At 66.3% G+C, this 27,691-nt stretch overlaps 2 protein-coding genes across 3 annotated transcripts in view; both read right to left on the bottom strand.

Moving 5' to 3' along the window:
• The window catches only part of STYX (serine/threonine/tyrosine interacting protein), a 32,953-nt gene extending 29,667 nt beyond the window's left edge, over positions 1 to 3,286 (bottom strand). For both annotated transcript variants that reach the window (XM_048486094.1, XM_048486095.1), the window contains exon 1: positions 2,922 to 3,286. In XM_048486094.1, coding sequence (XP_048342051.1) covers positions 2,922 to 2,978 — 57 coding nt within the window. In that variant the 5' untranslated portion in view covers positions 2,979 to 3,286. The remainder of the gene's footprint in view (positions 1 to 2,921) is intronic.
• Positions 3,104 to 27,691, bottom strand: part of PSMC6 (proteasome 26S subunit, ATPase 6) — a 29,878-nt gene continuing 5,290 nt past the window's right edge. The window contains 10 exon segments of the mRNA XM_048484684.1: positions 3,104 to 3,346; positions 3,391 to 3,587; positions 4,930 to 4,983; positions 6,913 to 7,021; positions 19,985 to 20,115; positions 23,139 to 23,262; positions 23,358 to 23,419; positions 25,371 to 25,458; positions 25,615 to 25,729; positions 26,167 to 26,234. Of these exon segments, the coding sequence (XP_048340641.1) occupies positions 3,104 to 3,346; positions 3,391 to 3,587; positions 4,930 to 4,983; positions 6,913 to 7,021; positions 19,985 to 20,115; positions 23,139 to 23,262; positions 23,358 to 23,419; positions 25,371 to 25,458; positions 25,615 to 25,729; positions 26,167 to 26,234 (1,191 nt within the window).

Raw genomic sequence — 27,691 nt, 5'->3', positions numbered from 1 at the left:
AGGAAAGAGGGACTGAGGAAGAGCGTAAGACAGGGAGAGCCAGTGTAGTGTAGCAGTTGAGTGTCAGACTAGTATCTGGGAGACCCAAGTTCAAAATCCCACATGCTGTGGAAGCCTGCTGGGTGACCTTGGGCCAGTCGCACTTTGCTCAGCCTGCCCTCCCCCTCACAGAGTTGCTGCTTGAGGAACAGTGCTTCTGAAGTACTAACCCAACAGAGAACAGGAGTGCCAAGCCACTCACTAGGATTCCCCATAAAAGTGGTATATAATTGAAGTAAACAAAAATGGGTATTTATTTGGACCTGAACTGCTCGAGTTCTGTGGAAGCCAACATGCTTTGCCCGCACCCAGTTTTGCTTCCCCTTTGAGGAATATGCAGCGATCTCTTCCTGCTGAAACTATTTATAGAGGTCCACCACCAACATTTGCTCCTGAAGGCTTGTTAACACAGTCAAAATTCAGAGGCTGTTTGCCATAAAAACAATAAGACTGCCAGCATTCAGTCCTAGGAAATGCAAGTGATTGGATGCCTTTGTGTGATCTGAGAAATACCTCACAGGAGTGATTTGTAGAATATAATTTAGGGAGGATGAAAGAATTCACAATAAGCCCATACCGTTTAACAAGGGAGAAAGGTGAGATTTATCCAGATTCAATAAATAAAGAAGGCTGAGGAACCCTCGTCAAGCCTGTAAGTCGGGATGGTACTTTGTACAAAACAACAAATCCTCAGGGCGATCTACTCTGGCTAAGCCCCTAGACAGCCACTGCCAGGATTGCCAACCTCCAGCTAGAAGATCCACTGGAATTACACCTGATCTCTAGGCGACAGGAATTGGCTGTGTCCTTGTTTCTCCTGAAGAAAGAGCTGGAAGGTGAACCCACATATTATGGCCTGCCAAGACCCCTCCCCTCCTAAGGCCCTCCTCTCCCTGGCTCACCCCTCAGAGCCTCCCAGGTATTTTGAACCCAGCCAATTACAGCAATCCCAGCCGCTGCCCACCCATCCTGAATTAGTTCGCAGAACCGCAACCAGCCACACATACAGAAGAGGCACGAGAGAGCGGGGCAAAAACTCAAAGATCCGGAAAGGGAGGAATTGATGGGTAGGAAAAAGCAGTGGGGCAGAGGCTGATGAAGGGGGAGCGGAAGAACAAGCCCTCAGATCTATATTGGGGAGGGGGGAATCTTGCATTTCACAAGGGCTGGTCCTTCTACGCCCCCTCCCCAAGAACACCTTTGGTTGGACCTCTCTGGTTAAATGCAAGACAGCCCCCCCCCCCCCAAATAGAGATTTGATGGCTTGTTCTTCTGTGACCCCAGAGGTGTGATTCGGAAGGGGGTGCAAGAGAAGAAGACCTTGTAAAATGCAAGAACTCCCTCCCCCTCCAATAAAGGTCTGAGGGGCTGCCCTCCTTCCTCCCTCCCCCTGTGGATCTGAGGGCTTGTCCTTTGGTGCCCCCTCCCCAAGCACACCTTTGGGGCACTGAACACCCCTTCACATCTATTGGGGGGGGGTATTTCTTGCATTTAACCAGAGAGGTCCAACCAAAGGTGGGCTTGGGGAGGGGGCGCAGAAGAACAAACCTATATTGGGGGGTCTCCTTACGTTTCACAAGGACTTGTCCTTCGGCACCCCCTCCCCAAGCACACCTTTGGGGGCACAGAAGAACAAGCCCTCAGATCTAAATGGGGAGGGGGGGTCTGCTTGCAATTAACCAGAGAGATCCAACCAAAGGTATGCTTGGGGAGGGGGCGCAGAAGGACAAGCCCTCAGATCTAAATGGGGGGGGGTCTCCTTGCATTTAACCAGAGGTCTAACCAAAGGTGTGCTTGGGGAGGGGGCGCAGAAGGACAAGCCCTCAGATCTAAATGGGGGGGGGGTCTCCTTGCATTTAACCAGAGGTCTAACCAAAGGTGTGCTTGGCCCAGGAGGCATGGAAGGACAAGAGCCCCTCAGATCTAAATGGGTAGAAGTCTCCTTGCATTTGTAGGAAGTCCTATTAAAGGAAGGTATTGCTTGGGGAGGAGGCCTTGAAGGGACAAGCCCTCCAGATCTAAATGGGGGGGGAGTCTCCCTTGCATTTAAGCAGAGGAATTCTAGTAGCTTAGGGGTGCTTGGCAGGAGGGGGCACTTGGAGGACAAGAAGCCCTCAAGATCCTAAATGGGGGGGGGGGGTCTCCTTGCATTTAACCAGAGGTCTAACCAAAGGTGTGCTTGGGGAGGGGGCGCAGAAGGACAAGCCCTCAGATCTAAATGGGGGGGGGTCTCCTTGCATTTAACCAGAGGTCTGGCAAGGTGTGTGTGCTTAGCAGGGAGCGCAGAAGGGACAAGGCCCTCAGATCCCTCCTACAAATGGGGGGGAGTCTCCTTGCATTTAAGCAGAGGAGTCTAACCAAAGGTATGGCAGGAGGGAGCGCATGAAGGACAAGCCCTCAGATCCTAAATGGGGGGAGGGTCTCCCTTGCATTTAGCAGGAGTCCTAACCAAAGGTGGGCTTTGGGAGGGGGCGCAGAAGGGACAAGCCCTCCAGATCCTAAATGGGGAGGAGTCTCCTTGCATTTAACCAGAGGTCTAACCAAAGGTGTGCTTGGGGAGGGGGCGCAGAAGGACAAGCCCTCAGATCTAAATGGGGGGGAAGTCCTCCTTGCATTTTAGCCAGAGTCCCTAGCAAAGGTGGTGTGCTTGGGGAGGGGGCGCAGAAGGACAAGTTTTCAGATCCACATTGGAGGGGGGGGGCGGCAGCCGCGCAGCCCTGATGGGAAAAGCAGAAGCCCCTCCATTTTTGTGGCTTCTTTGAACGCGGGGGGGGGGGCAGCTCCCGAGGGGCACCGCGCGAGGAGCATCCCCACGTCCCCGCAGGCACGCGTGTCCGTCGCGAAAAGGGCGGGGGGAGGGGCTCGTGAGGGGGGGGGCTCACCTCCGAGTCGTCTTTGGGCTGCGGCAGCGCGGGGAAGACCGGCTTGGCGAGCTCCATGGCCGGCCGGCCGGCCGGGCGGGCGGGGAGGCTGGGCGGGCGGGCGCCCCCTTCTCCCCCTCCCTTCTCGCCCTCCCGTCGCGGTCTCCTCTCCCAGACGGTCCCGCTCGCTCCCGCCGTCGCCGTCAGGCCGGCAGGACGAGGCGGCGGAAGAGCCCCGGCGCTGAGGCGATGGCGGCGGGCGGCTGAGGCGGCGGTGGCGGCGGCGGCTCGCACCCAGGCGCCATGCTGCTGGCCCGGCGGCCCCTCCCCTCAGGCCCGGCGGTCACTCCCCGGCCGCTCGCGACGCTCCCAACCGCCGCGCTGGCCCCGCCCCAACCGCCGCCGCCAACCGTCGCCCGCCAGCCGCTGGGGGAGGGGGGCGGGGCCTAGAGAGCAGGAAGCCATTACAGATGGAGTGGGCAGGGCCCGCCTCACGCCGGACAGGGAGTCCAGAGGCATCAGGCGTAAGCCCCGGCTCCGAGGGGGTGTGTCCGCGGGGCCCGGCTGGGGGAGAGGGCGTGGCCATCGCCCGCTCGTTGCGCGCCTCTGTCGTTCTATCGATTCTAAGGGGAGCGCTTGCCAGGAGAGTCGGGAGTCGGAGGGTGCCAACTTTGGCCCGGGACATTCCTGGAGGTGCGGGGAATGAGGCCCGTGGAGGGGGGTTCTGTTATTATTACAAAAGGAAGTGGTGTCTGTCTGCAAATGAGGATTTGGTCTGAGTTCAGTCGGTTGCCAACCTCCAGGTGGCGTCTGGAGATCTGCCGTTACGACTGATCAGGGGACAGAGTTCAGCTCCCTTGGCCTGTTTGAAGGCATTTCCCGATTTTCACCTGGCGTTTCCCAATTGGGAGCTGGTGGCCTTGGCACAGTCACACGTTCTCAGCCTAGCCTGCCTTGCAGGGTTGTTGTGAGTATAACATGGAGAAGAGAAGAGTGACGGGGTATAAGCATTCCAAAGTGAAAGCTGCCTTCCTCATTTATAGCCTGCCTTTCTCTCCACTGCAGGCTCATAGCAGCTTATTATCTTCTCCATTTTATTCTCACACAAACCTGCAAGGTAGGCTAGACTGAGAAGGTGTGTCTGACCTGAGATCACCAGCAGGCTTCCATGGGACAAGCAGGGATTCCCATGTGAATCCTCCACGCAATGAACCACTGGAGCACTCTGGCCCGCCTAACAGGGAGGGATTTCACCTAGAACAGGGGTCTGCAACCTGCGGCTCTCCAGCTGTTCATGGACTACAATTCCCATCAGCCCCTGCCAGCATGGCCAATTGGGCATGCTGGCAACGGCTGATGGGATTTGTGGTCCATGAACAGCTGGAGAGCTGCAGGTTGCAGACCCCTGACCTAGAATCTATGTGTTGGCGAACCTATGGCACTCCAGATGTTCATGGACCACAATTCCCATCAGCCCCTGCCAGCAGCTGGAGTGCCATAGGTTCGCCACCACGGCTTGAAGCAACCCCTTTTCTCCATGGGAACTAATTTCTGTGGAGATCAGTTGTAATGCCACAAGTGCTCCAGCCATCACCTGACCGATGGCACCCCTACACAGAACACTGGTAAGTCTTGCTACTCATGAGTCCCAGGTCTGGCACGCACAAAACAAAAAGCCAGCGGAGCACGCAGGTACATCTTGTGGTGGCGAGTTCCAAAAGATAATGACGAGTTACAGGACGTTCTTCCTTCTTGCCTTCTCTTGCGCTCTTTGCCCAGCAGGTGCTGAGTGACCCAGAGGTCTGTGTGGGGGGCAATGGACGGATGTCCACAGGAGGCCCAAGATCAGCACTGGTAGAAACATGATGCCAGCAAAACAGTCACTCATCCTTTACATCAAAACAAAGAGTGAATTTAAGAACACTTAAGAGCCTATAAAGACAAGCCAGCCTGAATCAGACCCAGGAGTCCATCTAGTCCAGCTCTCTACTGCCCCGTGGCCCCCAGGTGCCATTAGGAAGGAGCTCACCTGCAAGGATGTAGAAGCAGCTGGCGCTGCAGCTATTGCTCCCGAGCACCTGGACTGTTAAGGCATTTGCAATCTCAGATCAAGGAGGATCAAGATTGGTAGCCATAAATCAACTTCTCCTCCATGAATCTGTCCAAGCCCCTTTTAAAGCTATACTCCAGGTTAGTGGCCGTGCCACCTCATGTAGCAGCTTATTTAGGCGCAATCACACGTTGCGTGAAGAAGTGTTTCCTTTTATTAGTCCTAATTCTTCCCCCCAGCATTTTCAATGGATGCCCCCTGGTTCTAGTATTGTGAGAAAGAGAGAAAAATTTCTCTCTGTCAACATTTTCTACCCCATGCATAATTTTATAGTTTTATGGTTCTCTGTGGCACCGAGACGGAGGAACCCAGAAACCCACGACAGCTGGTTGATTCCAGCTGCGAAAGCCTTTAACAGCACACGGGTCAGAACGTTCTGTTTTTGTATTTGTGACCACAGGCCTAGATGGCTTCAGAAAAGAAGAGTTTGGATTTATACCCCGCCTTTCTCTCCTGTAAGGAGACTCCAGGTGGCTTACAAGCTCTTTTCCCTTCCTCTCCCCACAACAGACACCTTGCGAGGCAGGAGGGGCTGAGAGAGTCCTGAGAGAACCGTGACTGGCCCAAGGTCACCCAGCAGGAATGTAGGAGTCACCGAAACCCGCATCTAGTTCTGAATGATAATCTCCTATACCATAGGTGGAGGAGCGGGGAATCAAACCCGGTTGTCCAGATTAGAATCCACCTGGTCTTAACTACACTACGCCCCACAGTTTTGTGGGGGAGAGATCTATCAGTGGCTACTAGCCACGGGCACTAAAGAGAACTTTCACATTCAGGGGCAATACCAGGGGAAGGCCTCAGCCTCTATGTCCTGTTGCTGGCCTTCCAGAGGACCTGATTGGCCAATAAGCGGGAAACAGGAGTGTGAGCGGGAAATTGAATGTGAAACGGGCAAGATGGACCACTAGCATGACCCAGCAAGGCACTTAGTACTGGACTGGGATTTAGCAGAGAGCCAGCAAGGTGTAGCGGTTAAGAGTGGCAGACTCTACAACGAACTGGCTCTCATTTCCCGCTTGTCCATGTGAATCCTGCTGGGGATCATTGGTCCAGTCACAGTTGAGAGAGCTCTGAAGCAATGTGACTAGCCCAAGGTCACCCAGCTGGCATGTGTTAAAGTGCACAAGCTAATCTGGTTCACCAGAAAAGCCTCTGCCACTCAGGCGGAGGAGCGGGGAATCAAACCCGGTTCCTCCAGATTAGAGGGCACCTGCTCTGAACCACTACACCGCGCCAGGAAGGAGAGAATGAAACTGCACGAGACTGGCAGAAGTGAATCTTTCTTGCGCGATTGTACAAACATGATGCTGAAGGTAAGACAGACTTGAGGGTTCTTCTCATTTTAGAAATTGGGCAACGTTGACCTTCTCAGCTGAAGTTCAGCATTTCGGCGCTGCCAGCCAAGACGCTTCCCAGATTTCACTTGCCCTTTTCAACGTACATTCGAAGTAGTAAATATAGGTCGCTCCTTGGCCCACAGGCTGGACTGCAGCCAGACAGCCAACACTCAACTGCCGGAACCTGCCAAGGAGGGCAAATCGGTCTGGCGCATTTTACTACTTGCAGGAAGGCACTGCTGGATTTACACGCATGCTTAGGAAAGAGAGAAGTTATCTCCCACTAGGCCTCTCCTACTGCAACTGCCACAATCTCCTTAAAGAACACAAGAACATGGGAGACTAGCCTGCTGGATCAGACCAGAGTCCATCTAGTCCAGCACTCTACTACTCGCAGTAGCCCACCAGGTGCCTTTAAGAATCCCGAGCACCTGGTCTGCTAAGGCATTTGCCATCTCAGATCAAGGAGGATCAAGATTGGTAGCCAGAGATCTCACTGCTAAAGCCCAATTCCAACAGCTTGCCACCATCAAACCCACAGGGGTGAGAGATCCGGCCTCACCCGTGGCACACGCACACCAAGTCAGCTGCGTATGATCCACGTCGGCGGATTCTCTGCCAGTGCTAACTTCTGTCGTGTGCAACTCTTGACGGTGCTGCAACCTCAGAATCTGTTTTTGCAGAAGACCGGGGCTGTGTCAGAAAAATCAGGGCTTGAAGGAGGAGGAGAAGGAAAAGAAGAGGATTTATATCCCCCCTTTCTCTCCTGTAAGTGGCTGACAAGCTCCTTTCCCTTCCCCACAACAGACACCTTATGAGGCAGGTGGGGCTGAGACAGTTCAGAGAGGTCCGTGACTAGCCCAAGGTAGTCACTTTCACATGACTAGCCTTAACAGTCCAGGCGCTCAGGAGCAGCAGCCGCAGAAGGCCATTGCTTTCCCATCCTGCAGGTGAGCTCCCAAAGGCACCTGGTGGGCCACTGCGAGTAGCAGAGAGCGGGACTAGATGGACTCTGGTCTAATCCAGCAGACTCCTTCTTATGTTCTTAGCAGCAGCAGCAGCAGAAGGCCATTGCTTTCACATCCTGCAGGTGAGCTCCCAAAGACACCTGGTGGGCCACTGCGAGTCACAGAGAGCTGGACTAGATGGACTCTGGTCTGATCCAGCAGACTCCTTCTTATGTTCTTATCAGCAGCAGCAGCCGCCGCAGAAGGCCATTGCTTTCCCATCCTGCAGGTGAGCTCCCAAAGACACCTGGTGGGCCACTGCGAGTCGCAGAGAGCTGGACTAGATGGACTCTGGTCTGATCCAGCAGACTCCTTCTTATGTTATCAGCAGCAGCAGCAGCAGGCCATTGCTTTCACATCCTGCAGGTGAGTTCCCAAGGCACCTGGTGGGCCACTGCGAGTAGCAGAGAGCTGGACTAGATGGACTCTGATCCAGCAGGCTCTTTCTTATGTTCTTATGTTCTTAAGGTCACCCAGCAGGAATGTAGGAGTGCGGAAACACATTACTTTGGAGGCTGGCTCTACGGAAAATCACGGTCATTTTTAAAGTTCCCACACGGTCATTTTTAAAGTTTTTCTTTTGCTGGGAGGGTTAAGTCGATTGCTCTTCCAGCCAGGATTTAGACAAGCCAATGGCCTCCCAGAGAAGCAGCATGATGTAATGATGAAGAGTGGCGGACCCTAATCTGGAGAACCAGGCTCGATTCCCCGCTCCTCCACATGCCACCTGCTGGGTGACTCTGGGCCTAGTCCCAGTTCTCACAGAACTGTCTAAATTCTGAGAGGCGGGCAATGGCAAAACACCTCCTGAACATCCCTTGTCTTGGAAACAGCACAAGGTCACCGTAAGTCAGCGGTGACCTGATGACATTTCCCACCGTGGCCAATGGTCTCCCAAGCTCTTTAGTATGGAGAGGAGATGTCTGAGGGGGGATATGATTGAAGTCTATACAATTATGCAGGGGGTAGAAAATGTTGACAGAGAGAAATTTTTCTCTTTCTCACAATACTAGAACCAGGGGGCATCCATTGAAAATGCTGGGGGGAAGAATTAGGACTAATAAAAGGAAACACTTCTTCACACAACGTGTGATTGGTGTTTGGAATATGCTGTCACAGGAGGTGGTGACGGCCACTCACCTGGATAGCTTTAAAAAGGGCTTGGACAGATTTATGGAGGAGAAGTCGATCTATGGCTACTAATCTTGATTCTCCTTGATCTGAGATTGCAAATGCCTTAGCAGACCAGGTGCTCAGGAGCAGCAGCAGCAGCAGGCCATTGCTTTCACATCCTGCAGGTGAGCTCCCAAAGGCACCTGGTGGGCCACTGCGAGTAGCTGGACTCTGGTCTGATCCAGTTGGCTTGTTCTTATGTTCTTAAGCTAATGACAAAAGAGGTGGTCAGCTCTCACCTCTGGCTGAAGCCAACGAAACCTTGTGGCAAGGAGAGATTTGGGAGGTGCAAAACGCTAGAAAGTCTCTTCCTTGAGATTTCTGGGAAAGCTTCTATGATCCACGGTGGTGTGAAAATTCAGTAAACTGTCCTGCTGGCAACCAAATGCTCGGTAGTGGGTAGAGGCGTATCTAGGGAAAATGTAACATCTGAGTTTTCCGTGCCCTCCCACCCCCATGGATGCCCCCCTCCCCCACCATGACCAAACAACAGGGGAAAGAGGAGGGGCATGGGGGGTGATTTGCCACCCCCACGTGACTAAATGGCCACAGCCCGGGGATATTTGTCCCCATATGCCCCCCTGGGCGGTACGCCCCTGATGGTAGGAGATGCCTGTATGTAGATGCCTTTTAAAGGCATAGCAGGAGATGCCTTAAAACGGCAACACAGATAAGAAACGCTGGGGAGACCTGGTTTTCTCAGTGGTAATTCCTACTAATGCCAGGTGGTGGCAGCAGGTGTTCAGAAAGAGGGAGGGGCCCCCTTCCAAGGGCTGGAAAAACCAGGAGAGAGGCCTGTTGCCAGGCAGAGACTGTGACGATTACTGGTGCCCGCAGGTCTGTTCCACCTGTGGTTGGTTGTAGATCCCTCTATAGCAACTCTCTTGAACACGAAGACCTCCGTGTAGAACTCTCCGCTTACGGCACTAAGAAGAAGAGGATTTTGGATTTATATCCCCCCTTTCTCTCCTGCAGGAGACTCAAAGGGGCTGACAATCTCCTTGCCCTTCCCCCCCCTCACAACAAACACCCTGTGAGGTGGGTGGGGCTGAGAGAGCTCCGAGAAGCTGTGACTAGCCCAAGGTCACCCCCCCCCCCCCCACCCCCCCCCCCCCCCACCCCCCCCCCCCCCCACCCCCCCCCCCCCCCACCCCCCCCCCCCCCCACCCCCCCCCCCCCCCACCCCCCCCCCCCCCCACCCCCCCCCCCCCCCACCCCCCCCCCCCCCCACCCCCCCCCCCCCCCACCCCCCCCCCCCCCCACCCCCCCCCCCCCCCACCCCCCCCCCCCCCCACCCCCCCCCCCCCCCACCCCCCCCCCCCCCCACCCCCCCCCCCCCCCACCCCCCCCCCCCCCCACCCCCCCCCCCCCCCACCCCCCCCCCCCCCCACCCCCCCCCCCCCCCACCCCCCCCCCCCCCCACCCCCCCCCCCCCCCACCCCCCCCCCCCCCCACCCCCCCCCCCCCCCACCCCCCCCCCCCCCCACCCCCCCCCCCCCCCACCCCCCCCCCCCCCCACCCCCCCCCCCCCCCACCCCCCCCCCCCCCCACCCCCCCCCCCCCCCACCCCCCCCCCCCCCCACCCCCCCCCCCCCCCACCCCCCCCCCCCCCCACCCCCCCCCCCCCCCACCCCCCCCCCCCCCCACCCCCCCCCCCCCCCACCCCCCCCCCCCCCCACCCCCCCCCCCCCCCACCCCCCCCCCCCCCCACCCCCCCCCCCCCCCACCCCCCCCCCCCCCCACCCCCCCCCCCCCCCACCCCCCCCCCCCCCCACCCCCCCCCCCCCCCACCCCCCCCCCCCCCCACCCCCCCCCCCCCCCACCCCCCCCCCCCCCCACCCCCCCCCCCCCCCACCCCCCCCCCCCCCCACCCCCCCCCCCCCCCACCCCCCCCCCCCCCCACCCCCCCCCCCCCCCACCCCCCCCCCCCCCCACCCCCCCCCCCCCCCACCCCCCCCCCCCCCCACCCCCCCCCCCCCCCACCCCCCCCCCCCCCCACCCCCCCCCCCCCCCACCCCCCCCCCCCCCCACCCCCCCCCCCCCCCACCCCCCCCCCCCCCCACCCCCCCCCCCCCCCACCCCCCCCCCCCCCCACCCCCCCCCCCCCCCACCCCCCCCCCCCCCCACCCCCCCCCCCCCCCACCCCCCCCCCCCCCCACCCCCCCCCCCCCCCACCCCCCCCCCCCCCCACCCCCCCCCCCCCCCACCCCCCCCCCCCCCCACCCCCCCCCCCCCCCACCCCCCCCCCCCCCCACCCCCCCCCCCCCCCACCCCCCCCCCCCCCCACCCCCCCCCCCCCCCACCCCCCCCCCCCCCCACCCCCCCCCCCCCCCACCCCCCCCCCCCCCCACCCCCCCCCCCCCCCACCCCCCCCCCCCCCCACCCCCCCCCCCCCCCACCCCCCCCCCCCCCCACCCCCCCCCCCCCCCACCCCCCCCCCCCCCCACCCCCCCCCCCCCCCACCCCCCCCCCCCCCCACCCCCCCCCCCCCCCACCCCCCCCCCCCCCCACCCCCCCCCCCCCCCACCCCCCCCCCCCCCCACCCCCCCCCCCCCCCACCCCCCCCCCCCCCCACCCCCCCCCCCCCCCACCCCCCCCCCCCCCCACCCCCCCCCCCCCCCACCCCCCCCCCCCCCCACCCCCCCCCCCCCCCACCCCCCCCCCCCCCCACCCCCCCCCCCCCCCACCCCCCCCCCCCCCCACCCCCCCCCCCCCCCACCCCCCCCCCCCCCCACCCCCCCCCCCCCCCACCCCCCCCCCCCCCCACCCCCCCCCCCCCCCACCCCCCCCCCCCCCCACCCCCCCCCCCCCCCACCCCCCCCCCCCCCCACCCCCCCCCCCCCCCACCCCCCCCCCCCCCCACCCCCCCCCCCCCCCACCCCCCCCCCCCCCCACCCCCCCCCCCCCCCACCCCCCCCCCCCCCCACCCCCCCCCCCCCCCACCCCCCCCCCCCCCCACCCCCCCCCCCCCCCACCCCCCCCCCCCCCCACCCCCCCCCCCCCCCACCCCCCCCCCCCCCCACCCCCCCCCCCCCCCACCCCCCCCCCCCCCCACCCCCCCCCCCCCCCACCCCCCCCCCCCCCCACCCCCCCCCCCCCCCACCCCCCCCCCCCCCCACCCCCCCCCCCCCCCACCCCCCCCCCCCCCCACCCCCCCCCCCCCCCACCCCCCCCCCCCCCCACCCCCCCCCCCCCCCACCCCCCCCCCCCCCCACCCCCCCCCCCCCCCACCCCCCCCCCCCCCCACCCCCCCCCCCCCCCACCCCCCCCCCCCCCCACCCCCCCCCCCCCCCACCCCCCCCCCCCCCCACCCCCCCCCCCCCCCACCCCCCCCCCCCCCCACCCCCCCCCCCCCCCACCCCCCCCCCCCCCCACCCCCCCCCCCCCCCACCCCCCCCCCCCCCCACCCCCCCCCCCCCCCACCCCCCCCCCCCCCCACCCCCCCCCCCCCCCACCCCCCCCCCCCCCCACCCCCCCCCCCCCCCACCCCCCCCCCCCCCCACCCCCCCCCCCCCCCACCCCCCCCCCCCCCCACCCCCCCCCCCCCCCACCCCCCCCCCCCCCCACCCCCCCCCCCCCCCACCCCCCCCCCCCCCCACCCCCCCCCCCCCCCACCCCCCCCCCCCCCCACCCCCCCCCCCCCCCACCCCCCCCCCCCCCCACCCCCCCCCCCCCCCACCCCCCCCCCCCCCCACCCCCCCCCCCCCCCACCCCCCCCCCCCCCCACCCCCCCCCCCCCCCACCCCCCCCCCCCCCCACCCCCCCCCCCCCCCACCCCCCCCCCCCCCCACCCCCCCCCCCCCCCACCCCCCCCCCCCCCCACCCCCCCCCCCCCCCACCCCCCCCCCCCCCCACCCCCCCCCCCCCCCACCCCCCCCCCCCCCCACCCCCCCCCCCCCCCACCCCCCCCCCCCCCCACCCCCCCCCCCCCCCACCCCCCCCCCCCCCCACCCCCCCCCCCCCCCACCCCCCCCCCCCCCCACCCCCCCCCCCCCCCACCCCCCCCCCCCCCCACCCCCCCCCCCCCCCACCCCCCCCCCCCCCCACCCCCCCCCCCCCCCACCCCCCCCCCCCCCCACCCCCCCCCCCCCCCACCCCCCCCCCCCCCCACCCCCCCCCCCCCCCACCCCCCCCCCCCCCCACCCCCCCCCCCCCCCACCCCCCCCCCCCCCCACCCCCCCCCCCCCCCACCCCCCCCCCCCCCCACCCCCCCCCCCCCCCACCCCCCCCCCCCCCCACCCCCCCCCCCCCCCACCCCCCCCCCCCCCCACCCCCCCCCCCCCCCACCCCCCCCCCCCCCCACCCCCCCCCCCCCCCACCCCCCCCCCCCCCCACCCCCCCCCCCCCCCACCCCCCCCCCCCCCCACCCCCCCCCCCCCCCACCCCCCCCCCCCCCCACCCCCCCCCCCCCCCACCCCCCCCCCCCCCCACCCCCCCCCCCCCCCACCCCCCCCCCCCCCCACCCCCCCCCCCCCCCACCCCCCCCCCCCCCCACCCCCCCCCCCCCCCACCCCCCCCCCCCCCCACCCCCCCCCCCCCCCACCCCCCCCCCCCCCCACCCCCCCCCCCCCCCACCCCCCCCCCCCCCCACCCCCCCCCCCCCCCACCCCCCCCCCCCCCCACCCCCCCCCCCCCCCACCCCCCCCCCCCCCCACCCCCCCCCCCCCCCACCCCCCCCCCCCCCCACCCCCCCCCCCCCCCACCCCCCCCCCCCCCCACCCCCCCCCCCCCCCACCCCCCCCCCCCCCCACCCCCCCCCCCCCCCACCCCCCCCCCCCCCCACCCCCCCCCCCCCCCACCCCCCCCCCCCCCCACCCCCCCCCCCCCCCACCCCCCCCCCCCCCCACCCCCCCCCCCCCCCACCCCCCCCCCCCCCCACCCCCCCCCCCCCCCACCCCCCCCCCCCCCCACCCCCCCCCCCCCCCACCCCCCCCCCCCCCCACCCCCCCCCCCCCCCACCCCCCCCCCCCCCCACCCCCCCCCCCCCCCACCCCCCCCCCCCCCCACCCCCCCCCCCCCCCACCCCCCCCCCCCCCCACCCCCCCCCCCCCCCACCCCCCCCCCCCCCCACCCCCCCCCCCCCCCACCCCCCCCCCCCCCCACCCCCCCCCCCCCCCACCCCCCCCCCCCCCCACCCCCCCCCCCCCCCACCCCCCCCCCCCCCCACCCCCCCCCCCCCCCACCCCCCCCCCCCCCCACCCCCCCCCCCCCCCACCCCCCCCCCCCCCCACCCCCCCCCCCCCCCACCCCCCCCCCCCCCCACCCCCCCCCCCCCCCACCCCCCCCCCCCCCCACCCCCCCCCCCCCCCACCCCCCCCCCCCCCCACCCCCCCCCCCCCCCACCCCCCCCCCCCCCCACCCCCCCCCCCCCCCACCCCCCCCCCCCCCCACCCCCCCCCCCCCCCACCCCCCCCCCCCCCCACCCCCCCCCCCCCCCACCCCCCCCCCCCCCCACCCCCCCCCCCCCCCACCCCCCCCCCCCCCCACCCCCCCCCCCCCCCACCCCCCCCCCCCCCCACCCCCCCCCCCCCCCACCCCCCCCCCCCCCCACCCCCCCCCCCCCCCACCCCCCCCCCCCCCCACCCCCCCCCCCCCCCACCCCCCCCCCCCCCCACCCCCCCCCCCCCCCACCCCCCCCCCCCCCCACCCCCCCCCCCCCCCACCCCCCCCCCCCCCCACCCCCCCCCCCCCCCACCCCCCCCCCCCCCCACCCCCCCCCCCCCCCACCCCCCCCCCCCCCCACCCCCCCCCCCCCCCACCCCCCCCCCCCCCCACCCCCCCCCCCCCCCACCCCCCCCCCCCCCCACCCCCCCCCCCCCCCACCCCCCCCCCCCCCCACCCCCCCCCCCCCCCACCCCCCCCCCCCCCCACCCCCCCCCCCCCCCACCCCCCCCCCCCCCCACCCCCCCCCCCCCCCACCCCCCCCCCCCCCCACCCCCCCCCCCCCCCACCCCCCCCCCCCCCCACCCCCCCCCCCCCCCACCCCCCCCCCCCCCCACCCCCCCCCCCCCCCACCCCCCCCCCCCCCCACCCCCCCCCCCCCCCACCCCCCCCCCCCCCCACCCCCCCCCCCCCCCACCCCCCCCCCCCCCCACCCCCCCCCCCCCCCACCCCCCCCCCCCCCCACCCCCCCCCCCCCCCACCCCCCCCCCCCCCCACCCCCCCCCCCCCCCACCCCCCCCCCCCCCCACCCCCCCCCCCCCCCACCCCCCCCCCCCCCCACCCCCCCCCCCCCCCACCCCCCCCCCCCCCCACCCCCCCCCCCCCCCACCCCCCCCCCCCCCCACCCCCCCCCCCCCCCACCCCCCCCCCCCCCCACCCCCCCCCCCCCCCACCCCCCCCCCCCCCCACCCCCCCCCCCCCCCACCCCCCCCCCCCCCCACCCCCCCCCCCCCCCACCCCCCCCCCCCCCCACCCCCCCCCCCCCCCACCCCCCCCCCCCCCCACCCCCCCCCCCCCCCACCCCCCCCCCCCCCCACCCCCCCCCCCCCCCACCCCCCCCCCCCCCCACCCCCCCCCCCCCCCACCCCCCCCCCCCCCCACCCCCCCCCCCCCCCACCCCCCCCCCCCCCCACCCCCCCCCCCCCCCACCCCCCCCCCCCCCCACCCCCCCCCCCCCCCACCCCCCCCCCCCCCCACCCCCCCCCCCCCCCACCCCCCCCCCCCCCCACCCCCCCCCCCCCCCACCCCCCCCCCCCCCCACCCCCCCCCCCCCCCACCCCCCCCCCCCCCCACCCCCCCCCCCCCCCACCCCCCCCCCCCCCCACCCCCCCCCCCCCCCACCCCCCCCCCCCCCCACCCCCCCCCCCCCCCACCCCCCCCCCCCCCCACCCCCCCCCCCCCCCACCCCCCCCCCCCCCCACCCCCCCCCCCCCCCACCCCCCCCCCCCCCCACCCCCCCCCCCCCCCACCCCCCCCCCCCCCCACCCCCCCCCCCCCCCACCCCCCCCCCCCCCCACCCCCCCCCCCCCCCACCCCCCCCCCCCCCCACCCCCCCCCCCCCCCACCCCCCCCCCCCCCCACCCCCCCCCCCCCCCACCCCCCCCCCCCCCCACCCCCCCCCCCCCCCACCCCCCCCCCCCCCCACCCCCCCCCCCCCCCACCCCCCCCCCCCCCCACCCCCCCCCCCCCCCACCCCCCCCCCCCCCCACCCCCCCCCCCCCCCACCCCCCCCCCCCCCCACCCCCCCCCCCCCCCACCCCCCCCCCCCCCCACCCCCCCCCCCCCCCACCCCCCCCCCCCCCCACCCCCCCCCCCCCCCACCCCCCCCCCCCCCCACCCCCCCCCCCCCCCACCCCCCCCCCCCCCCACCCCCCCCCCCCCCCACCCCCCCCCCCCCCCACCCCCCCCCCCCCCCACCCCCCCCCCCCCCCACCCCCCCCCCCCCCCACCCCCCCCCCCCCCCACCCCCCCCCCCCCCCACCCCCCCCCCCCCCCACCCCCCCCCCCCCCCACCCCCCCCCCCCCCCACCCCCCCCCCCCCCCACCCCCCCCCCCCCCCACCCCCCCCCCCCCCCACCCCCCCCCCCCCCCACCCCCCCCCCCCCCCACCCCCCCCCCCCCCCACCCCCCCCCCCCCCCACCCCCCCCCCCCCCCACCCCCCCCCCCCCCCACCCCCCCCCCCCCCCACCCCCCCCCCCCCCCACCCCCCCCCCCCCCCACCCCCCCCCCCCCCCACCCCCCCCCCCCCCCACCCCCCCCCCCCCCCACCCCCCCCCCCCCCCACCCCCCCCCCCCCCCACCCCCCCCCCCCCCCACCCCCCCCCCCCCCCACCCCCCCCCCCCCCCACCCCCCCCCCCCCCCACCCCCCCCCCCCCCCACCCCCCCCCCCCCCCACCCCCCCCCCCCCCCACCCCCCCCCCCCCCCACCCCCCCCCCCCCCCACCCCCCCCCCCCCCCACCCCCCCCCCCCCCCACCCCCCCCCCCCCCCACCCCCCCCCCCCCCCACCCCCCCCCCCCCCCACCCCCCCCCCCCCCCACCCCCCCCCCCCCCCACCCCCCCCCCCCCCCACCCCCCCCCCCCCCCACCCCCCCCCCCCCCCACCCCCCCCCCCCCCCACCCCCCCCCCCCCCCACCCCCCCCCCCCCCCACCCCCCCCCCCCCCCACCCCCCCCCCCCCCCACCCCCCCCCCCCCCCACCCCCCCCCCCCCCCACCCCCCCCCCCCCCCACCCCCCCCCCCCCCCACCCCCCCCCCCCCCCACCCCCCCCCCCCCCCACCCCCCCCCCCCCCCACCCCCCCCCCCCCCCACCCCCCCCCCCCCCCACCCCCCCCCCCCCCCACCCCCCCCCCCCCCCACCCCCCCCCCCCCCCACCCCCCCCCCCCCCCACCCCCCCCCCCCCCCACCCCCCCCCCCCCCCACCCCCCCCCCCCCCCACCCCCCCCCCCCCCCACCCCCCCCCCCCCCCACCCCCCCCCCCCCCCACCCCCCCCCCCCCCCACCCCCCCCCCCCCCCACCCCCCCCCCCCCCCACCCCCCCCCCCCCCCACCCCCCCCCCCCCCCACCCCCCCCCCCCCCCACCCCCCCCCCCCCCCACCCCCCCCCCCCCCCACCCCCCCCCCCCCCCACCCCCCCCCCCCCCCACCCCCCCCCCCCCCCACCCCCCCCCCCCCCCACCCCCCCCCCCCCCCACCCCCCCCCCCCCCCACCCCCCCCCCCCCCCACCCCCCCCCCCCCCCACCCCCCCCCCCCCCCACCCCCCCCCCCCCCCACCCCCCCCCCCCCCCACCCCCCCCCCCCCCCACCCCCCCCCCCCCCCACCCCCCCCCCCCCCCACCCCCCCCCCCCCCCACCCCCCCCCCCCCCCACCCCCCCCCCCCCCCACCCCCCCCCCCCCCCACCCCCCCCCCCCCCCACCCCCCCCCCCCCCCACCCCCCCCCCCCCCCACCCCCCCCCCCCCCCACCCCCCCCCCCCCCCACCCCCCCCCCCCCCCACCCCCCCCCCCCCCCACCCCCCCCCCCCCCCACCCCCCCCCCCCCCCACCCCCCCCCCCCCCCACCCCCCCCCCCCCCCACCCCCCCCCCCCCCCACCCCCCCCCCCCCCCACCCCCCCCCCCCCCCACCCCCCCCCCCCCCCACCCCCCCCCCCCCCCACCCCCCCCCCCCCCCACCCCCCCCCCCCCCCACCCCCCCCCCCCCCCACCCCCCCCCCCCCCCACCCCCCCCCCCCCCCACCCCCCCCCCCCCCCACCCCCCCCCCCCCCCACCCCCCCCCCCCCCCACCCCCCCCCCCCCCCACCCCCCCCCCCCCCCACCCCCCCCCCCCCCCACCCCCCCCCCCCCCCACCCCCCCCCCCCCCCACCCCCCCCCCCCCCCACCCCCCCCCCCCCCCACCCCCCCCCCCCCCCACCCCCCCCCCCCCCCACCCCCCCCCCCCCCCACCCCCCCCCCCCCCCACCCCCCCCCCCCCCCACCCCCCCCCCCCCCCACCCCCCCCCCCCCCCACCCCCCCCCCCCCCCACCCCCCCCCCCCCCCACCCCCCCCCCCCCCCACCCCCCCCCCCCCCCACCCCCCCCCCCCCCCACCCCCCCCCCCCCCCACCCCCCCCCCCCCCCACCCCCCCCCCCCCCCACCCCCCCCCCCCCCCACCCCCCCCCCCCCCCACCCCCCCCCCCCCCCACCCCCCCCCCCCCCCACCCCCCCCCCCCCCCACCCCCCCCCCCCCCCACCCCCCCCCCCCCCCACCCCCCCCCCCCCCCACCCCCCCCCCCCCCCACCCCCCCCCCCCCCCACCCCCCCCCCCCCCCACCCCCCCCCCCCCCCACCCCCCCCCCCCCCCACCCCCCCCCCCCCCCACCCCCCCCCCCCCCCACCCCCCCCCCCCCCCACCCCCCCCCCCCCCCACCCCCCCCCCCCCCCACCCCCCCCCCCCCCCACCCCCCCCCCCCCCCACCCCCCCCCCCCCCCACCCCCCCCCCCCCCCACCCCCCCCCCCCCCCACCCCCCCCCCCCCCCACCCCCCCCCCCCCCCACCCCCCCCCCCCCCCACCCCCCCCCCCCCCCACCCCCCCCCCCCCCCACCCCCCCCCCCCCCCACCCCCCCCCCCCCCCACCCCCCCCCCCCCCCACCCCCCCCCCCCCCCACCCCCCCCCCCCCCCACCCCCCCCCCCCCCCACCCCCCCCCCCCCCCACCCCCCCCCCCCCCCACCCCCCCCCCCCCCCACCCCCCCCCCCCCCCACCCCCCCCCCCCCCCACCCCCCCCCCCCCCCACCCCCCCCCCCCCCCACCCCCCCCCCCCCCCACCCCCCCCCCCCCCCACCCCCCCCCCCCCCCACCCCCCCCCCCCCCCACCCCCCCCCCCCCCCACCCCCCCCCCCCCCCACCCCCCCCCCCCCCCACCCCCCCCCCCCCCCACCCCCCCCCCCCCCCACCCCCCCCCCCCCCCACCCCCCCCCCCCCCCACCCCCCCCCCCCCCCACCCCCCCCCCCCCCCACCCCCCCCCCCCCCCACCCCCCCCCCCCCCCACCCCCCCCCCCCCCCACCCCCCCCCCCCCCCACCCCCCCCCCCCCCCACCCCCCCCCCCCCCCACCCCCCCCCCCCCCCACCCCCCCCCCCCCCCACCCCCCCCCCCCCCCACCCCCCCCCCCCCCCACCCCCCCCCCCCCCCACCCCCCCCCCCCCCCACCCCCCCCCCCCCCCACCCCCCCCCCCCCCCACCCCCCCCCCCCCCCACCCCCCCCCCCCCCCACCCCCCCCCCCCCCCACCCCCCCCCCCCCCCACCCCCCCCCCCCCCCACCCCCCCCCCCCCCCACCCCCCCCCCCCCCCACCCCCCCCCCCCCCCACCCCCCCCCCCCCCCACCCCCCCCCCCCCCCACCCCCCCCCCCCCCCACCCCCCCCCCCCCCCACCCCCCCCCCCCCCCACCCCCCCCCCCCCCCACCCCCCCCCCCCCCCACCCCCCCCCCCCCCCACCCCCCCCCCCCCCCACCCCCCCCCCCCCCCACCCCCCCCCCCCCCCACCCCCCCCCCCCCCCACCCCCCCCCCCCCCCACCCCCCCCCCCCCCCACCCCCCCCCCCCCCCACCCCCCCCCCCCCCCACCCCCCCCCCCCCCCACCCCCCCCCCCCCCCAATGATCTATAGCTACCAATCTTGATCCTCCTTGATCTGAGATTGCAAATGCCTTAGCAGACCAGGTGCTCAGGAGCAGCAGCAGAAGGCCCTTGCTTTCACCTCCTGCACGTGAGCTCCCAAAGGCACCTAGTGGGCCACTGCGAGTAGCAGAGTGCTGGACTAGATGGACTCTGGTCTGATTCAGCAGGCTAGTTTCTTATGTTCTTTTCAAATTCTTTTCTACACTGTTTGTGAATGCCATTAATGCCGATGTCATTAACCTGCATTCTTTTTTGAATAAATGGAAAATAAATTTTATTCAAGCGAACTGTGTCCTTTTTTTGGTTCAGAAAAGAACTCACGCTTTATGGGACCTAAGGGAGTTGCCTGTGGTTCTTCACAGAAGGCAAGAGGGACGGGGGCTGGCAGGTCAGCCAAAAGCCAGGGAAACGTTACCTCCATTAGAGTCCTCTGGATTTCTCTATCAGCGGAAGTTCCCTCGGAAAAACGGCGGCCACCTGAGAGAAAAATCAGGAAGGCATCAGTCAGTGTTTCACTGAACCCCCCAAGACAGTGTGACAAAGGCTGGAAGCGGTTCACGTGGTCACGTGGAAGATGCCTTAGACTGAATCAGACCCTTGGTCCACTGAAGTCAGTTCCATCTACTCACTGGCAGCTGCTCTCCAGGGTTTCATAGAATCATGGAAGAGATCCCCAAGGGCCATCAAGTCCAACCCCCTGCCATACAGGAACACACAATCAAAGTACTCCTGACAGATGGCCATCCAGCCTCTCTTTAAAAACCTCCAAAGGAGGAGACTCCACCACACCCCCAGGTAGTGCATTCCACTGACAAACAGCCCTGACGGTCAGGAAGTTCTAATGTTTAGGTGGAATCTCTTCTCCTTCACCTTGAACCCATGACTCCTGGTCCTAGTCTCTGGAGCAGCAGAAGACAAGCTCTCTCCCTCACCAACATGACATCCCTTCAAATATCTAATTTTTTTATTTTTTAAAAAATAGTTTATTTAAGTTTCAACATAAAACAAGAGAAGATAACAATACAAACAAAATTATTGGTATCTGGGAACATATAGAAAGAGTATGCAATTATTTGTGATATTGAAGTTTGTTAGTTTTACTTCATATATATTTATTATCATATTATCTCCATATCTTTGAAGGGAAAATATTTTCTGTTCCCATTTTTGATATGTGCATTACATACTATAATAACATTAAGAGGTAAAAAAGAAAAAATAAGTAAGAAAGGAAGAAAAGAAAAGAAAAGAAAAGAAAAGAAAAAGAAAATTTGTGAAATTCAATTAACCTTAACATATCAGTTTTTATCTACGCATCTAGAAGAAGAGTTTGGATTTATGTCCCCCCTTTCTCTCCTGCAGGAGACTCAAAGGGGCTGACAATCTCCCTGCCCTTCCCCCCTCACAACAAACACCCTGTGAGGTAGGTGGGGCTGAGAGAGCTCCGAGAAGCTGTGACTAGCCCAAGGTCACCCAGCTGGCGTGTGTGGGAGTGCCCAGGCTAATCTGAATTCCCCAGATAAGCCTCCACAGCTCAGGTGGCAGAGCTGGGAATCAAACCCGGTTCCTTCAGATTAGATACACGAGCTCTTAACCTCCTACGCCACTGCTGCTCCTACATATATTACTGTATTGGAAAGAAAAGAAAAGAAAAGGGAGAGAGAAAGAAAAAAAATATAACAAAAGTCCTAACTCCAACACCCTTGGTGAATGGACTTCTCCTTGAACATTGTATCGCTTAGTAAGCGAGATTGGAAATTACAACTTATATATCTACCGTAGCATGCTGGTAAGTATTACTTATCCTGAACTGTTACATAAATATCTAAACATGGCCATCATGTCACCTCTTCACCTTCTCTTCACCAAACTAAACATCCCCAGCTCCCTAAGCCTCTCCTTGTAGGGCATGGATTCCAGACCTTTTCCCATTTTGGTTGCCCTCCTCTGGACCCATCCCAGCTTTTCAATATCCGTCTTGAATTGCAGTGCCCAGAACTGAACACAGTATTCCAGGTGAGGCCTAACCAACGCAGAATAGAGAGGCAAAGAAAGATCTTCCCAGTCACCTACTGCTAGATCCCTTTTAACTGCTGGTGTTGGGGATTGGACCTGGGGCCTTATGCATGCCAAGAAGAAGTGTTTCCATTTATACCTCGCTTTTATCGCCTGTAAGAAGGCTCAAGGTGGCTTATAAGCTTCTTTCCCCTTCCTCTCCCCTTGTGAGAACAGGGAACTGTGACTAGCCCAAGGTCCCCCAGCAGGAATGTAGAAGTGCGGAAACACATCTGGCTCACCAGATAAGCCTCTGCCACTCAGCTGGAGGAGTGGGGAAACAACCTCGGTTCTCCAGATTAGAATTCACCTTAACCGCTCCTAGCCACTACATCAGAGCTGCACTCTCCATTCAAATAGGCCAAGCAGTTATGCACTGATAGTTGGTTAGTGAAAGAATTAGGAACAGAAGAAGAAGGGTTTGAATTAATACCCCACCTTTCCCTCCTGTAAGAAGACTCAAGGTGGCTTACAAGCTCCTTTCACTTCCTTTCCCCACAAAATGCACCTTGGGAGGTAGGTGGGACTGGGAGAGCTCTGAGAGAACTGGGGCTGGCTCAAGGTCACCCAGCAGGCTTCATGTGTAGGAGCAAGGAAACAAATCCAGTTCACCAGATTGGAGTCTGCTGCTCATGTGGAGGAGTGGGGAAGCAAATCCAGATTAAAGTCCGCGGCTCTTAACCACCACACCACGCTGGCTCTTGAGAATTTTCTGTCTTCCCCCCAGTGGTGGGATCCAAAAATTTTAATAACAGGTTCCCTTGGTAGTGGCGTAGCGCCAATGGGGCTGGGCGGGGCACGGCGGGGGTGTGGCCGGGCATTCCAGGGGCGGGGCATTAATCATTTCTCTGTTACTGTAAAAAACTCTTACTGTAAAAAAAAAGTTCCTAATTTCCACCTGGTATCTTTCTGTCCATAATTTAAACTCATTCTAGCAAGTCCTATCGTCTACTGCCAACAGAAACAACGACTTCTCCTCTAATTGACTGCCTGTCAAATACTTAATACTTTCAAATACTTAATTTTGTTTCTAGAAATCAAAAGAAGGATACTTTCCTTAAACAAGGAACTTTACCATATTTCTAAAACATGTTTTTAAAACAGCCCAACGGGGAGAATTATCCCGTTTTCTACCTTAGCTAACCAGCCACATAGGAAACAACGGGACTTCATGATTTTTGGACCTAATGGAATTTCTAATGGAAAAGCGGACCCAATTAGTAACCCCCTCTCGGCACACACAAACAATTAGTAACCCCGTCTCGGGAACTGGTGAGAACCTGCTGGATCCCACCTCTGCTTCCCCCTCTGAAAAGTACAAGTACACAATCCGATCTGGTGAACTGGATTCGTTTCCTTGCTCCTACACATGAAGCCGGTTGGGTGACCTTGAGCTAGTCCCAGTTCCCCTTCTGAAAAGTACAAGTACACTGGGGAATCCTTACCGATAGCGTCAATTTCATCCATGAAAATGATGCAAGGCTGGTGGTCCCTGGCGTAGTTGAACATCTCTCGGATCAACCGGGCGCTTTCGCCGATGTACTTGTCCACAATGGAACTTGACACAACCTGCAAGAAGCAATTGGGTCATGAGGAGGCGGCCGATCAGGGGTGGGGTTCACTTTCTAGAAAGAACACCTACGTGTTGATTTTTTTGTTTCTACCTTTAAGAAATTGCAGTCCAGTTGGCTGGCGACCGCTCTGGCCAGGAGAGTTTTTCCAGTACCTGGATGGCAACACATTGAAAGTGGGTTCAAATTTATATGTATTCACTTGTCAAAACACTTACATCCCACCTTTCCAAGGGGCTCAAGCAACTTATGAGGACACAGAAAATAGCTAACAATAAAAGTAAAACATGTCTGTGAAGGGCAGTCAAGTTGCAGCTGACTTACAGTGACCCAATAGAGATTTCAGGACAAGAGATTGACAGAGGTGATTTGGCGCTGCTTTGATCTGCGTAACAATCCAAACCTCAAATGTTACCCCCCTTAGGAGCAGCAGTAGCGTAGGAGGTTAAGAGCTCGTGTATCTGATCTGGAGGAACCGGGTTTGATTCCCAGCTCTGCCGCCTGAGCTGTGGAGGCTTATCTGGGGAATTCAGATTAACCTGGGCACTCCCACACACACCAGCTGGGTGACCTTAGGCTAGTCACAGCTTCTCGGAGCTCTCTCAGCCCCACCTACCTCACAGGGTGTTTGTTGTGAGGGGGGAAGGGCAAGGAGATTGTCAGCCCCTTTGAGTCTCCTGCAGGAGAGAAAGGGGGGATATAAATCCAAACTCCTTTTCTTCTTCTTCTTCTTAAAAGATGCCTCCCAATTCAAACGATCTCTATAGCCCTGGCAAACAGGAAGCCCTACGGCACTTCCTGAAAATCACCGGGAGGGGTGGGAGGGAGCCCATTTGACAAAGCCAGATCCATGAAGAAGAATGGTTTGGATTTATACCCCACCCCTTTCTCTCCTGTAAGGAGACTCAAGGTGGCTTACAAGCTCCTTTCCCTTCCTCTCCCCACAACGGACACCTTGGGAGGTGGGTGGGGCTGAGAGAGTTCCGAAGAACTGTGACTAGCCCAAGGTCACCCACCTGGTGTGTGTTGGGAGTGCACAAGCTAATCTAGTTCCCCAGATAAGCCTCCACAGCTCAAGTGGCAGAAAGCAACATCACAAGAAGGCTCAGCCTCTATACCCTTTTGCTGGAACTCCCAGAGTAAAAAGGTGGCCTCCATGTGAGACAAGATGCTGGACTAGATGGTCTGATTCAACAGGGCTCTTCTGATGTCCTCACAGAGACTACGGCCTCTCTGCCATATTGCAGGACTTTCAGAGCAACTGGCAGACCGCTGTGTGAGACAGGATGCTGGACTAGATGGACCATGGGACTGATCCAGCAGGACTGCTCTTACGTTCTTATGAAAACGTTGGCAACTAGGGCCTGTTGTTGGCCCTCCAGAGGAACTGGTTGGCCGCTGTGTAAGATGGGATGCTGGACTACAAGGACCTTCACTGGTCTGATCCAGCTGGGCTCTTCTAATGTTCTCATACTGAACATAAGAACATAAGAACTAGCCTGTTGGATCAGACCAGAGTCCATCTAGTCCAGCACTCTGCTACTCGCAGTGGCCCACCAGGTGCCTTTGGGAGCTCACATGCAGGATGTGAAAGCAATGGCCTTCTGTTGCTGCTGCTCCCGAGCACCTGGTCTGCTAAGGCATTTGCAATCTCAGATCAAGGAGGATCAAGATTGGTAGCCATAAATCGACTTCTCCTCCATAATGCAGGATGTGAACGCAATGGCCTTCTGCTGCTGCTCATAAGAACATAAGAAGGAATCTGCTGGATCAGACCAGAGTCCATCTAGTCCAGCATTCTGCTACTCGCAGTGGCTCACCAGGTGCCTTTGGGAGCTCACATGCAGGATGTGAAAGCAAGGGCCTTCTGCGGCTGCTACTCCCGAACACCTGGAGTCAGAACCTGGGCCCAGGACGGCTGATTGGCAAAAACTTCCCAAAAACTCAGCCCTTAAAGTGCCAGAAACTGACCCTGAGGCCTTTTGCATGCCAAGCGAAGTGCTCGACGACTGAGCTGTGCTAACCAGCTGCTAGTGCTGAGCAGTTGGGGGTGTTTCATTAGGGCGAGCACAAGTGGAAGGACGCTACGACCAGGTGTACACTGACCTGGGGGGCCATACAGCAAACAGCCTTTGGGGGGGATGATCCCCACCCGCTGGAATAACTCTGGGTTTGTCAGAGGCAATTCTATAACCTGCAACGGAGAGAAGCAGAAGATATCAGTTGGGTTCAAGAACGGTCTGCTGTCCACACTGAAGCCCATACAAAGAACTGGAGGAGGAAACTCCTGGTTCAAACTTTCCACTGCACCAAACCCATCATACAAATCCATAAGAAAACAGACCAGTACCTCTCTTAGTTCCCGGATTTGTTCCGACAGCCCTCCAATCTCAGAATAAGAGACGTTCCCAGGATCTTCGTGGGACATGTTGTAAACCAATGGATCAACTTCCCTTGGCAAATATCTGCATCGGAGAAAGGGTGACACAACTATTTCCTTCTGTCCCAACCAGGCTGCTTGTAACAATCTCAAGCGTTCATGCAAAGACACCCATCGGCAAACATTTAATTTGATAAAAGTATACTTGATCTTCTAGATGCAGTGGAAGCAGTACAATAAAGCATAAGAATATAAACATTCTGTGTGTTTCAACACCCCCCCACCAATTTCTAAGGGATCTAAAAATGTTTCCCTGCACCCAACCAGTGGTTTCAAAATTCCCAGAAATTATACAGCTCTGCTTCAGTCCCTTATTTTGAAGACACCTGATTTCGTTTTCCTGTAAAGAACACAGCTCTTTGAGACACAAGATTTAGAGAATACTTTCCTTGTTCAAAAAGTACTGCAGCTCACAGCTGTAATTGCTTGGCCCGGGCCATCCCATCCAGTAGCAAGACTTACCTCATAATAGTCAGCGTGGTCATGTCTAGGGCAACTCTCGTCCCCGGCTTCAGCTTACTTTTATCGAGCTGCAGGCAGGAAAAGAAACAGCCCTCAAGTCCAACTGTTAAAGAGTACTCAAACAAATAATGTCGTAACAGAGGAGAGAAGAGTTTATTGGCTTTGGGATCAGGCCTATGATCCAGTGGTGGGATCCAAAAATTTTAGTAACAGGTTCCCATGGTGGTGGGATTCAAACTGTGGCGTAGCACCAATGGGGCTGGGTGTGGCACAACGTGGGCGTGGCTGGGCATTCTGGGGGCGGGGCATTCCTGGGCGGGGCTGTGGTAAGGACGCAGCCACTGCACCGGTCCTTGGGCGGGAAACGAATGCACGCGGAGAAACTGGCCATTGTGGGCTTCGTGGGCTAAGTGGCCACGGTTTGGTGGTTTCGGCTCCTAACGTTTCACCTGAACCTGTGGCTGACACCCTCAGAGGCATAAGAAAGTCGACTGATGCAACGTTAGAGCTAATACACAATCACAGACCGCATTGCATCTACTGCTTTTTATGTGCTTAAAAAGTTCATAAACAATAAAGTGCATCTATACAAATTAAACCAAGTGCAACAATGCTATACAGTAAGGTTCTATATACTCAATTGTAGTTGCGTTGGCGCAGATAACGAACTGGTAACACTACGTACGAATGCGGATACTTTTACAGCTGAGACTTGTTACAGCTAAGAACTATATCTTGAAAGCAACTGAGTATATAGAACCTTACTGTATAGCATTGTTGCACTTGGTTTAATTTGTATAGATGCACTTTATTGTTCATGCACTCTTTAAGCACATAAAAAGCGGTAGATGCAACGCGTTCTGTGATTGTGTATTACCATCAGAGGCATGTCACAGCAAGACGTGATCCTCCCCGCAGAAATGCATCTTCCCGAGACAGGCCTCTGGAGATGCCAGCCACAGATGCAGGGGAAACGCTGGGAGCAATGCCTGCTGCAATTTATCTTCAGTCACATGTTGAAAATCCTTGTGTTATGGTGGCAGCTGCTGCCAAAGCAACGTTTTCCAAAATCCGCATAGCCAATCAGATCTCCAAAGGCCAATCAGAAGCTTTCCCAGACAAACCCCACCTGGTCCCACCCCCCTTTTAAAAACACGTTGGTGACCGCTGTGTTGTTGACCGCTGGCTGAAAGCCTCAAACAGACTGCAGAAGAAGAGTTGAAGAAGAGCTGGATTTATAGCTCTTCTTTCTCTCCTGCAAGGAGACTCACAGGGGCTGACAATCTCCTTGCCCTTCCCCCCTCACAACTAACACCCTGAGAGGTAGGTGGGGCTGAGAGAGCTCCAAAGAACTGTGACTAGCCCAAGGTCACCCAGCTGGCGTGTGTGGGAGTGCACAGGCTAATCTGAATTCCCCAGATAAGCCTCCACAGCTCAGGTGGCAGAGCTGGGAATCAAACCCAGTTCCTCCAGATTAGAGTGCACCTGCTCTTAACCACTACGCCACTGCTGCTCCCAGAGACCA

Source organism: Sphaerodactylus townsendi, linkage group LG02, assembly GCF_021028975.2.
Source record: "Sphaerodactylus townsendi isolate TG3544 linkage group LG02, MPM_Stown_v2.3, whole genome shotgun sequence".
NCBI lineage: Eukaryota > Metazoa > Chordata > Lepidosauria > Squamata > Sphaerodactylidae > Sphaerodactylus > Sphaerodactylus townsendi.
This window is presented reverse-complemented; position numbering and strand designations above follow the sequence as displayed.